General features: G+C 37.9%; 1 protein-coding gene across 4 annotated transcripts in view; it reads left to right on the top strand.

Annotated features, from left to right (window-relative positions):
- The window catches only part of ENPP2 (ectonucleotide pyrophosphatase/phosphodiesterase 2), a 76,767-nt gene that overhangs the window by 28,348 nt on the left and 34,690 nt on the right, over positions 1-13,729 (top strand). For all 4 annotated transcript variants that reach the window (XM_079796340.1, XM_079796338.1, XM_079796339.1 and 1 more), the window contains exons 10-12: positions 4,704-4,769; positions 5,555-5,627; positions 12,195-12,303. In XM_079796340.1, coding sequence (XP_079652466.1) covers positions 4,704-4,769; positions 5,555-5,627; positions 12,195-12,303 — 248 coding nt within the window. The remainder of the gene's footprint in view (positions 1-4,703; positions 4,770-5,554; positions 5,628-12,194; positions 12,304-13,729) is intronic.

The raw sequence follows: 13,729 nt of genomic DNA, 5'->3' as shown, positions 1-13,729 counted from the left end.
CCTTCTATATTTATTTTGGCTCACAACTTTAAAAATGTAGTGTGAGCTCAGGCTGATATAGTGGTATAGATAGTGGATATTCCAGACAGGAGGCAGGGGAAGCCTCGATTTTCACCCCATTTTTCTACTGAACCCCAGGATTTCCCTAATTAGGAAAATGGGACCACTCCCCTTCCCAGGTGATGGGGAGATTAGTAGTTAATGTTCATAAAATAGAAGAAACTTACCTAATAAAAGTGCCAACATGTTGATTATTTTTAAGCCCTTGGTAAGAAAAGGAATCTGTTTTGACTTTCATGGGGATTTTGTTCCTCCTGAGATGTTCTTTCCATCTTTTTTTTTTTTTTAAACCACCTAAAGCTGTTTTCATGTTTGCCCCATGTTCCTTAACAAAAATCTGACTATTCTATAATAGTAGTGTGCTGACAGCAATCACAGGTTTAAATTAATCCAGAGTGGTACTGTCTATATTCTCCAAATTCAGGAATAAAAGTAGCTTTTTCAGATTTGAATGGTTAAGTTGTAATTGGGTTTGGTGATTTGAAGTGAAGACAGAGGACTCCTTTAAAAGTCTTTTTTCCCTTTTTAAAAAAGAGGTTTTCTGAGTTGTGAAATACACACGGGCACGTCAGACACTTTACGTAAATGGCATGTTGATCTACTAGCTTAATCCTACGCATTACTTTTTCTTTGACCCTTGACTGTCATAGATGCTTATAGAAGTGATTTTTTCTGTTGGACAACATATTTGCCTGGCAAAATGGAGAGGAGCCAACAATGTAATTAATACTTAGTCCCTGCCCTTACCCCCCCAAACTGCTGTAAAGCTTTATTGAAAAGGCCCAGTGTCTGGTTCTGAATGGCCATTTTCTCCACCCATTTCCAACCACTTATAAGAATGTGGCTTTTGAGTGCTCCAAAGATGTCTGTGGTTTTGTTTTGCTTCTCAGGCCATTCTTCTTGTATCTATATCTTGAAAATGATTTGGATTCATTTTTTTGTTTTCTTTTTAAAATACCTTTTTGTAACTTAATAAAAACATGGTTATATTTCCAGTTACTTAATGGAATATATGTGTCAAGGAAATCTACACATAGTGCCTTTAGAAAAAAATTTTAATTTAAAACCTGATTCAAGCCATAGACTTAGAAGGCCATCTTTTTAACATGATTCTGTGCTGCAACCTAGATAATTCTTGCCTTTTAAGTGATAGTATTTCATTTCAAAATCATCCTCAGCTGATACTGTTGCATTTTTAAAAAATGTCAATTCATGTCCAAGGGCAGCAATTCCTTTTATATCTGAGTGTTTAGATTGATTCTAATGACAGCTCTGCCACTTAATAGATTGTTGACCTTGAACAAGTGATGTAATCTCTCATTAAACCCATGTCCTCATCTTTGAATGGGAATGGTAGTGCCTTCATCATAGGATATTGTGAAAATAGAATGAGTTAACTTATTTAAAGTGCTCAGTAGGAAAGTTAGCACATAGAGAACAACCAATAAATGCTATTTTTCTTTTTTACATTATCTCTTTAACATGACCAGACAATGGCTATGTATGTCCTAAGGTAATTTGTTTTCCTTTATCACTAAATACCTTATCTAGTCCTTCATTTTGCATTCCTTTTTTTTTTTTCTGACCATGTCCAGTGTATGAGGTCTCATGACAAATTCTGTATCCGTAAGTGATGGTCATGACGACAGCATGAACCCTATTTTCATTTCTGTGTGGACATACATTCTTCCTTTGTCAGATATGTTTGTGTTGACTCTGAATTGTATTTTAAACACTAATGGGTAAAGGCCATGTTGTTTTGGTCTGTGGTTATTTCATAAAGATAATCTAGAACTCCTAGGAAATTTAGACACCACTTTGCCCAATACCTCATTTTTTGAGATTGGAATACTAAGGCTTAGAGAGGTAAAATGTTGTGCTCGAGGTCATACTTAGAATAAATACTCAGGCCTCCAATGTTGTCATCTTACACTCTTAACACACACACACACACACACACACACACACACACACACACACTCAGTCCTGCCCAGGAAATCATAATGACCTGCTTATCTTTCTAAGCAGAGAATGGTAACTCCTCTGTAAGAGGTGTGTGTGTGTGTGTGTGTGTGTGTGTGTGTGTGTGTGTGTGTGTGTTTGTTTTTTTTTTTGGTAGGAGTATCTTTTATCTTTAATTTTATTTCCACAAATAGCTTGAACATAATAAGCTTTTAACAAATATTTTCTGAATGAGTATATAATCTCTTAGGACCTGTGAATCCAGTACATAATTGTAAAAGCTAACATTTTTCTAGACTCTTTCTATGTGTCAGGCACTGTTCTAAATGCTTTATATAAATTATGTCTTTTAATCCCTACAACAGTCTGGTAATATTATTACCATCAATTTTTTAGAGGCACAGAAGGGGTAGGTAACTTGCCAGTCTCATCACCATCACATGTGGAGTCAGGATTCAAACCCAGACATTCTGGCCTCTGAGTTGATGTTTTATTCCCTGCCCCCTACTGGCCAAGCACCCTGTCCAATGAAAGCCTTAAAGGGTGAGAGCATTCTGAACTGGACACAAATCCTAACAGTTTGTATTTTTCCATCAGCATCAAATGAGTTCATCAAAGTCCATTTTTATGACTTAATGCCGATTACATAAAATAAAGCAGCTTGTACGTAGGTAGTGAAGTAAGATAAGATGAAAAGGCATTTGCTTTTTTTTTTTAATTAGGAAAGAATTCAAAATATGTAATTATTTTGTTCAGGGGATTTCTAAGGCTGACAAATTAAATATCTTATGTGATTAACCTGACTTTGCTATGCCTATTTCTAATTCAATTATAAGATATAATGAACGGGGCCACATTTATTCAATTGGAATTTGCTTACATGAAGACTCATTTTATGGTAAACATGATTTTCTGGGTAGAATGGTTTAGACAGAGAGAGACCCCTTGAGAAGTGAAAATCCCTAGTCTATCAGAGAAGGCTGGAGTGGGTGGGGGTGGGGATGGGGGAGGCTGCTTGTTTAGAGATCCGGCCAACCCCAGCCTTCTACCATGGCTCTGAAAATTTGTCTTTCTCCATGCTCTCTCATGCTCACATCCACAAGGAGTAAATGTTTAAATGGCTCACCCAACATTCCAGGATACATTTTTAATAGTTTTAAAGATACGTTTTAGGTTCACAGAAAAATTGAGCAGTTGGTACAGAGATTTCCTGTATACCCTCTGCCCCCACACATGCATAGTCTTTCTCATTATCAACATCCTTCACCAGAGTGGTACATTTATTACGAGTGATGAGTCCGCATCGACACATCATTATCACCCAGAGACCGTAATTCACACTATGGCTCACTCTTGGCCACAGGGATTTTTACTAACCACAGTTAAACTTGAGCTTTAGTTTGAATTCATCATAAACATACTCTAATACCCAGTGTTGGATGGCTGAGCAGAAAAGCATGCTGTGCTCCTTGTTGGGAAAGAATAAGCACATTTCCCTATGAATAAAGACATCACTCAGCTTGTGAGCATCTGAAGGAAACTCTCGCAAGAATGCATTGCTGTCATGTTAGCCAAGAACTCTTTAGGCGAGTGCCAGATTTAGGGTAATTATATTTCAACAGAAGAATGAGACTTAAAACACAAAAGTCATTGTGGATGAAGATTATACCCTTTTTTGTCAGGCTCGTAATTATATGTGCCATTCCTGATAGATTTTTATAGAGCCCGAAGAGAATTTCAAGAATGCCTTTCTAAACCCCTTATTTGTAGAGGAGGAACGTAAAGTTTCAGGTTAAATCATGTTTCTAAAGGCATATATATGTTTAGAGAGAGTACGATAACTAATTCATTAATAAAAATAAGCCTTCTTTTTAATACTTACTAAGGGCTAGAAACTGTACATGCCCTTTGCCTGTCTTGTCTCATTTCATCTTTACAGCCAGCTAGCGTAGGGTGTTTTGCTATTATCTTTATTTTACTGATAAGTAAACTGAGGCCAAAAGAGGCTTAGAAGTCAAGAAAAGTCACACCACCTTCCACAGGCAGATTGGACCTGGCCTGGTAGCTCAGCTGGTTAGAGCTCATCCCGATATCCCAAGGTTGTGCATTTGATCCCCTGTCAGGGCACATATAAAAATCAACCAATGAATGCATAAATAAGTGGAACAACAAATTGATGTTTCTCTCTCTCTCCAAAATCAATTAAAAAAAAAAAAAGATTGAGGATGTAAATCTCGTTCCCTCTGTGGCCACAGCTAACAGCTTTACCCACTAAATGGCAAAGATTCTGAGCCCTGGGTCCTTCCTGCCTGCAGCCTAGTCTCTGATCAGCAAGGCAGGTTCCTCCTTTGACTGTGAATCAGTTTCCAGTCTCCTTTGTGGTTGAGCAATGTAATATGTTGCAAATGGAAATGGAAGTTCAAACACTGATTTGAATGAGGCTCTTTTACGACAATGAAGTGAAAACAGATGGTGGTAATTAGAGAGCACTTGGCCTGGGTGCAAGAGCAAGTGCTCAACAGGCTGGAGCTTGTTGACATGCAATCTCCCATCATGCTTTGCTTGTTATTACCCTACAAAACTCCCATCATGCTTTCTTGTTAATACCCTACAAAACTCCCATGTGTTTTGGTTATTACCGTACAAAACTCCCATCATGCTTTGCTTGTTTTACTTTCCAGGGTCATCCCTCACGAGCGGAGAATATTAACCATACTGCAGTGGCTTACCCTGCCAGACAACGAAAGGTATCTGTTTCCCTCTTACTGATTTTTCTTTCCCTTTTCTCAGTATATTTTAATCTTAGGTTAGAATTGGGTAAAAACAAACAAAACAACAACAACAACAAACAGGCTGTGAAATAGAAGCACAGCCAAGGTTTGGTATTATTAAGTTTCGTGGTTCTTAGCCTTAAGCTTTACTTCCCTAAGAAGATACAATAGACTAGGTTATATGGGAGCATTTAATTACATGGATTACTACAGCTATTAATCCTGGCCTCTACCACATATTTTAAGGGAGTTCCTGGCTTGGATAAATGAACCAACTGCATTCCAAGGATTGGGGAAGCAGTAAGACTGACTTTTCCCTTTAATGGAGCTGCTGATTGCGTGGCCCCTGGGAATTGTCACTGGGCTGTATTATCTTGAGGATCAAAGACCTGAGTGTGTGTTCAGATTTTCCTCTGTGACTTTTTTTTTCCTTTGTGAATTTTGATTCCTAAAGGCTGTACCAGGCAGTTACTGCCTTCAGGAATCAAAGGGATGGTGATGTTTTATGATGTTCCTCTTTCATCACGGTGGTGGTGGTGGTGGTGTGTGTGTGTGGGTGTGGGTGTTGGGAGTGGTGGATGTGGAAGCAATAGAAAACAAAATAAAACAAAAAACAAGAACGTGATGTTTTCCATGGTAAGATTAAAAGTGGTTGGGAGATTAACCTGATATGAGAGGATTAAAAAAAAGTGTAGGAATGTTGGATGTTCTTTGTTATATGTGGTTTGGGAGAGATTCTGAACCTTCCTATTTTCCTCTAGGCCTTCAGTCTATGCCTTCTATTCAGAGCAACCTGATTTATCTGGACACAAATATGGCCCTTTTGGCCCTGAGGTTAGTAGCTTACCATCTGCCTGCAGGGAACCTGTGTCCCTGGGCTACCTGATCTATGACCTTATTTCATGATTTGTACAAAGTCTCTCGGGGTGTACATACCTGAAAGGTTTGTGCATACTCAAAGAATTATGAGACTAAAATCATTTTAGAAAACCTTCAACATACTTGTTTTTCTTGCAGGGATTTCACTTCAGATTGATTTGATATTCAAATAGATTTTAAATTTGGAGTTGATGGGAGGGGTATAGTCCCTCCTTGCCGGCGTTAGTCAAAGGGTGAAGGATGGGGAAGGGCTGGCATTTTCCATCACTGGAACAGGAATGAAAAGGAACCTGGAGATAAAACCTGCAGCATAAAACATGCAGCTGACTTTCAACTCCATTAAAATTATTATGCAGTTCAGATGGGGTACGTCAGCTACAATCAACCAGGCATATGTTATAGCTTTGTAAACTTTTTATTTGATAAATTTTGACATTGGCATATACCTGTGAAACCATCACCATGATCGAGAGTATGAACATGTCCATCACCTCCAAAAGTGAAATAAGTTCTTAATGGAGAAAAATGCTGTTGAATGAATCTAGTTAGCAGAGCAATGTGACACCCTTTATCAAACACTAATATGTGGTAGAAGACAATCTGTAAGGTAGTAGCCAGTATAACTTCAAATTCAGGAGGGGAAGAGGATGGGATGTTTTATTATGTTCCTCTTTCATCTAGAGATGGAAATCTTCCAGTGTTTCAGCAATGATCATTTAAAAATTCCATGACATTTGCAAAGCCAAACCTTTTAAGATTTTCAATATTTCCCACTACTCATTCTTAGTAGAGTGATGAGGACTACACCAACATAATAAAACTTGATTCTGGTTGAGAAATCATTTAAAAACATTGTTAATGGAAATTGCCTTCAATTCCATTAGGCCATGACAACACTGTTGGCTATAATTAAGTTCATTGTGTTCAGCATAGAATGAATAGGATAACTGTAATACGGATAATACTTGTTTTAAATATTTTTGAGCAAAATGCAGCATGTTTAAGCAAAGACAGTAAATACCAGAGAGCCATAAGTATTTCTGAGTGCATTCACATTATGTCAGTGGTGATTTTTTAAGCACTGGAAACTAATGGCTATTTGAAACCATTCTTAGTTTGCCTTAAATCATTGAAATCATATAAGTCTGATGATCTTTTTCCTATCCCTTTGATGTTCAACCAGTGTTGCATGATTATGAAACACAAATGATAAAATGAGATAAACATCTGCATGCATGAAACACAAACTTATTTTTGCCAGAGCAAGCCTGGCTGTTTTATCTTAAGGATGTCTTTCTTTGAGATTAAAGTGAACAAATGGAACCACATTTTATTAAAATGTTAAAAAAAATAACCTCTAAGCAGTTCCATGTGCCCTATTTAAAGGTCCGACTTTAAATAGATAATGATATCCCCTGAAAGACCTTGTGGCATAGGCAAAATAGGGATTTGGGGAGCCACTTGGTATAACCATGCTTTTAAAAGCATGAGGCTGAAACTTAAAGAGGTTTAGGGCTGCTCAAGTTGCATGGCTGATAAGTGACCTTAGAGATAGAACCTCAGAACTTCCAACTCCCAGACCAGGTTCTTCCCCTGGAATCATTTAACCCTCCTTCAGTCCAGGAGATAAGCAGAGTGGTCAGTTAATAACTATGTTCAAATTATACAAGACATTTTATGTCAGAACTTGGCTTTTTACAGTAAACTCTTGTAATCCTCATTTTCTTAAAAGTTGTATGGGTTAGTAATAAACATTCTTTTTAAATGGACCTCTCTGGATTTCTAATATGTGTAATTCAGTTATGATTACTTACTTTAGTGTATGTGTGTATGCTTTAATTAAGAAATAAACTAGAAAGTTTTTTAATGTACCGAGCAATGATAAATGAAGCATAATATAGGATGTTTTAATTTGCTGTAATGATGGGTCTATGCTCATTTTGCTCATTAGTTTACAAACAGATTTTTCTTGTACCATTTTTTAAATTAAGAGTTGGAAGTATTCAGGAATGCTATGTTCTTTTTAGTATTAATACTTCTTATAACTAGGATATTCTCACATATTTACTGGGTATAACAGTCTGAATTACATCTATTGGAATATGTTTTCAGTTATGATAACCTGGTAACCTGGTCACTTTTTTCTCTTAATACAAAGGATATTTCCAGATGTCACTATTTTTTATTTGGTTCTAGGAATCTTATTTTTAACTGAAAGAAAAAAAAGACAGTTTATACTTTAAAACACAAAACCAAAGCAAGCCAGCAAAATCTCTCTTTTGTTATAGACAAAATTGGTTTATATACCTATATATCCATCATACACATTTATTGTGCATGTAAAGGTTATGTTAGCTGCAGTATTATTTTTAAAATCAGGTACGTGCTTTCTTTTCCATCAATGAGAAAATATTGAAATTTCATTGAAATGATTCAATCTAGCAAAATGGTTTGTGCTGTACACAGTTGAAGTTTGTACTTTCTTGCTTAATTGAGTATACTTTTTTTTCAGGACAATTCTCAAAGGCTATTCAATTAGCTGACCAAACATTGGGCTAATAGTTTCAAGAAATGGTGTATTATTGCTCCTGGTTTCATAGTGTAATGGTGAATGTTCAGAAATATGCTTGCTTTCGATTATTGGCGCAATCTTTTTCTCTTTGACCTTCTATGCTTCCTCTGTGACCCCTTGTTCGGCTGCTCTTCCAGGCCTAGAGGCAGAGCTTTGGCTGGCTAGTGACTACCTTCAGATGGCAAAGGATCCTGAAAAGCAGGGAAATTTGCCCCTCTCCCTCCCGTCTTCTTAATAACCTCAGGCTAAGTCTCCTCAAGTCAGACTAAAAAGTATGGCTGGTCAGTGAACACTTAGCTTCCGTCTACCTCTAACATTCGAAGAAGGAAATACATGCAATATAATCACTGGATGAAAACTCATCTTGACTAAATCCTGTTCCTCCCGCTGCTCCTCTAACCCGCTGCAATCGGAAGGGCCCGCCTTCAGAGTCTTCGGAATGTTGAGGTCTCTTGCAAAAAATGGCCGGGTGTCTGATAGGCAGACTTGAGCTCTAGCTGAATGTATTCGGTGACCATGAAATGAGAAACCCTCTTTTTCCTTTGCTTCTCTTCTCATGGAGAATTGCCTAAAACTAGAAGCATTTAAAAAAAAATACCAAACTCTACCAGAGTCTGTGGGGCTGTGTCTTTCAATCCCTCTATCGGAGAGCGAGGATGAGACAGAAATGGAAGTGCCTTTGCAGTTGCTTGCTCTGGAAACAGTGAAATCGCATGGCAGATGGCCTCCTCTGTGGATACACTAACATTGTTCCTCCTTCTGCCCCTTCTTGCATCTGAATGAGTCTCTGGACAGTCCTACCGAGAGAAATCAGCTAGGTAAACAGCAGAGCTTGCTGCTTGAATTCACCTTTGCACCATCAGCAAATCAGGGGCCTGGTTTTCTCCAGCATCTGGGAAGTCCCAAAAGGTTATGTTCCTTATGCAGTTTATGCGTTGGCATTTATTGCTCTCTAGATTTTCAAAACAAGATGCATAGTACTGCCACTCCCCCCAAAATGGGTTTCTGATAGAAAGAGTATAAGTTTACTCTTTCTTGATATGTGTACTAAGATGAAGAGATATTGATGACTTTTTACATTTTATCTCATTATACAAGAGAATTTTTTTTAAAAAGACAGTTCTATTTATGGTTATCTCATGGCTTGGAGGTTGTCTGTATTAGAAACCTAAATTATCAGTGACAAGTTCTCTCTCCTGCTGAAAGTCCTGATTCGTGCAAGTACATTCATGACCAAGGAGGATTGCTTATTATTTATGTTTTAGTTTATCCTTGGTTTTAAAATTTTTCCTGTTCCTTGCCAAGAACACTTGCTTTGATATAGTTGGTGGTGTGAACAGATAACTATCAGATTCTGAACTGGAACCACCTACGTGAATCCCACTGTCACCTTGAAATAACCACCTGACTAATATTCTATTTAGTTTTCAGCTAGTACTTTTTAGATGGAGAGCTCTTCATAACCAAGATCCAGACTCTCACTAAAGCAGGAGTTTTGAAATGTAGAATTCTAGGTCACCATCAGGTGTATCCACGCCTATCAGTAGGCTCCTCGGCCATAAGACATTTACATGGTGAGATGCTCTTAAATTATATGCTTGTTCTCAGTGAAGAAGCTGTGATAGCAGCATCACGGTCAATTTAGGGGGTTTCTCTTGATAGAGATCCCCGAATAATCCTTCATACCAACTTTTTCTCACTTAAGGAGCCTTAGTTTTTCTAACTAAGACTCTAGTGGCCTCAGATGGCAAAGTGTGAGCTTTATTATCTGACCCAGAGGGACAGACGACTTCTGAGTCCAGACATCTCTATCCGCCAGTACAGGAGAGTAGTTATGGCTCACCTCTTACTCCGGCTAAGAGACCTAAGAGGAAGGTTATCCCTAAGAGGAGGCAGGAAAGACCAGTTGCTCCTCCAAAGAAAAGAAGAAGAAAATTACATAGGATGGATCATTATGCTGTGGAAACGCGTCAGGACAAAGTAAGTTTATCTATTGTTCCAAAGCTTGGTGGCGGGTAGGTCTGAGTTGAAGGTTTCCTTCGGTACCTTGGCTTGAAACTCAGCTGAATAAGTTTCAGAAAAACTCTGGTGCATCATCCTTTGCTTTGAGTCCAGAAGAAACTGGTACTGCAGAGGTTAACACTGATGTGAAGACCTCCTAAACTTTCAGCAAGGCAGGAAAAAAGAGCCTTCTACTTTCTTTAGAGTTAGTTGCTCTAAAACTAGTATTTACATTGAGGCTTCAGTGAATGTTAAGAAGGCTACTGGCTTTGCTTCCACTTGCTCACAGAATTGTTACAATGGTTCTTGAAAACAACCCAGCACGGTATCTGGGGGACTCCTCAAAGATAATGTAGATTAGTGCTCAATAGAAAATTGGTTTAGATGTGTGGTCTGTTCTTTCAGAATTCTAAAAAGGTCTTAGGTTATGGACAAGAGAATAACTGAGACAGAAAGAAAGAGGAAATAATGGGCAGATAAAACGGTGTGTGTTTTCACATAGGGATAATAAGTAATGTCTAGTCTTTTTAGTATATTTACAACAACCTAGAGGTTCATATTCTCAAAACTTTCAGATACCTCCAAGGCACATTTATGATCTGAACTGATCACTAAGAAGTTTATTCTGGATTTTATCTAAGTTGTCTTGTTTAATAAAGGAAAATAAGTAATTGTTGAGGTTGATGTATGTTTTATATTTAGTATTTCTTTGTCTAGGCAAAGATCTTAGAGTAGAGCATGGTGTTCTCAGAAGCAAATACCACTCAATCCCCCATCTGTTAGTCCCTTCAGATTATGCATCTGTCATTCTGAAATCTTCACTTGTGACTTCCTCCTTGGGACAGAATTTGAAATACTGACTCCCATCATGAAGAAAAACAAGTTAACAACTGACTTTACTGGTGACATGATATGAGGAAAGGTCTTGAGTCATCTGAGAAGATGCTAATGGAAGATAATATTGTGTGTCGGGATGAAAAATGATATGTAGATCCCTTCTGTTCTTATCTCAGTCATTTTGAGTGCATATGTATAATTGTAGCTAAATTTTAAAATTCATCTAAAGTACTGTCAAGTCTTTGTCTGATGTTATGGTTCTTGAAAATCTTTTTGTTGCAGAGATGAAAGTGAAGGAGAGGCCACTAGTATGTGGGAGCATTCATACTGTTAGACACTTTCATTTGAAGCAAGAACATAAGGGATAGATTATGTTTCTTAGACTTTGGAAATGTTCTTCAGAGAAATAAGTTTTTGGGTTTTTGTTAGGCTAAATAAGATCAGTGGTTTACTTTTGTGTGCTAGGACTCTTGTAGATTCTTATTTTACTCAAAATCAGATTGAAAGGGACTAAATTGATATGCAGAAGAGGTTCTTCTATTAAGAACCTATTATTCTCAGAAATTGACAGTTACTTGGAACATTAGATAGATTGCATTGTGTTAATGATGTTCTAATTTAGCATCCAGTGAAGATTACCTTTAACTTTAGAATCGCTTTTGATTCACTTAGCCTTCGTCTTCCTGCAGTGGTTCAAAGCCTAAATCTTCTTGCTGTGGTTCAATGCCTAACTTGACTTCACCTAGGGCATAGGAGACTTAAACAATCATCTGACTTTCTGCTCACTCTCAAAATTCTTGGATTTAAATGGTTACATTTTAGAAAGGCATCTTATCTCTAAAAAAACAAGTTCCTTTAATATTTCTTATATTTTTTATATCAAAGTATCTTGAAAGGGATTGGATGAGGGGTGATTTTGTGCTCCTGAAAGAATACAAATAAAGTGTTTAGACCAGATTTCCATCAAGAATGGCAGGAAAATCCCCCTAGACAAAGCTCTGCCTCTGGGCCTGAAGTTTTCTTTCCAGAATGTTCTAGGAGTAGAAGATCTATGAGAAACTGAAAGGAAAAAAAAAAAAAACTTGCAAGGACTAATTTGCTCCTTTTTCTAGATGACAAATCCTCTGAGGGAAATTGACAAAACAGTGGGGCAATTAATGGATGGCCTGAAACAACTGAAGCTGCATCGATGTGTGAATGTCATCTTCGTTGGAGACCATGGTAAAGCTTTGTTTCTTCTTTGTTACTAGGATAGTCATTGATAATGTTTCTGATGGTGTAGCGGAAAGGAAGGAACCCTTTCCCTCAGAATCCCACATCCGGTTCTTCACCTCTTTTCCTATTTCATCAGGATAGGGAAAGGTATCAAACCACGACTCAAACTAGGAGATGACCTGAGGTGACCCCAAGTTCATTTTGATCAAAACAAGGCACTTCCTCTATCTACCTATTCTCTGAAGGAAAAGCCTTCCTACAGAAATCTTTCTCTTGTTAAAACATTGCAGGCAATTTGCTTGTTATGTTAATATCTTCCTCTGTGAATGCGATGTTTTAGACAATAATACCCCATCTCTGATAGCCATATTCCCAAAAGGAGTCGACAGGGTTTATGAGACTAAAAAATAAATCCACACATGATAAGGAGGCAGAGACATAAGATTCATGTCAAAGTGGCATATAAGTAAAAGTATGTCTCTGCATCCACTGAGGGAATTCAAAGCAAAACCAGACGACACTGCTCTATTAGAGAAGACAGTTAAAAGAGAGGAAGAAGCAGTTTTTCTAAATCACAGTGTAAAGTAGAAAAACTCATGACCCCTTTTTTGAGGTGATCAAGAATGTCATAAACATTATGTGATTATAGGGCTGGCTGGAGGGGGTCCTCTGAGAGCCTTCTTATTTCACAAGTGCTCAGATTGAGTTCCGGAAACTCTTAAATTGAAACAGTGACCCTGGTATCTGGGGCTTCATTCTTCTGGAACTGGAACATTGGTTGACTATTTAATAATTTAAGAATGAATGACAGGCAAATTTCCCTAGTAAACAGCTCTGCTCTGGGCCTGAAATTTTCTTTCCAGAATGTTCTAGATGATCTATGAGAAAGTTAAAAAAAAGCAAAAAAAAAAAAAAAGCAGTGGGACTGACTTGCTCTTTTGCAGGGACTAAATGTGACCCTCTGCAAAATCATGCTCCACAAGTTTAACTTTGTGGAAAGCTTAAGATAGAATAAAGTCTTTGGAGCACGGGACACAGCTGATCCAATTGAAGTTGTCAAGAGCATTTGGTTACATGCTGGAGCCAGATGTCTAAGAAGTAGATGGGTCCTGATGGCGCATTGTAAAGGTCTTGGGTAGATTAAACCTTGTGTTGCCAGTGTGTAGGCTTCTGAAATGAGTAGATTGCTTTGGTTTGGGGAAGCCACAGCAACTCTTACATAAAAGGTAGTATGGTCTAGTGTTTCAGTATCTGGGCTTTGGAATAAGAATGTGTTTTATTGGTGTTCAAATTGTACTGCACCACTTAAGGGCCATTTGATGTGGTAGACGTTATGTGACATCTTGAAGTCTCAGCCTGCTCGTCTGTAGAATGAGAACACTAACACCACCTACATGGGATTAGTCTGGAGGGTGAAGGGTTATGGCGATTC

The sequence above is a fragment of the Cnephaeus nilssonii genome (genome assembly GCF_951640355.1).
Source record: "Cnephaeus nilssonii genome assembly, chromosome: 18".
NCBI lineage: Eukaryota > Metazoa > Chordata > Mammalia > Chiroptera > Vespertilionidae > Cnephaeus > Cnephaeus nilssonii.
The sequence above is the reverse complement of the archived record's forward strand: the minus strand, read 5'-3'. Positions and strand labels throughout refer to the sequence as shown.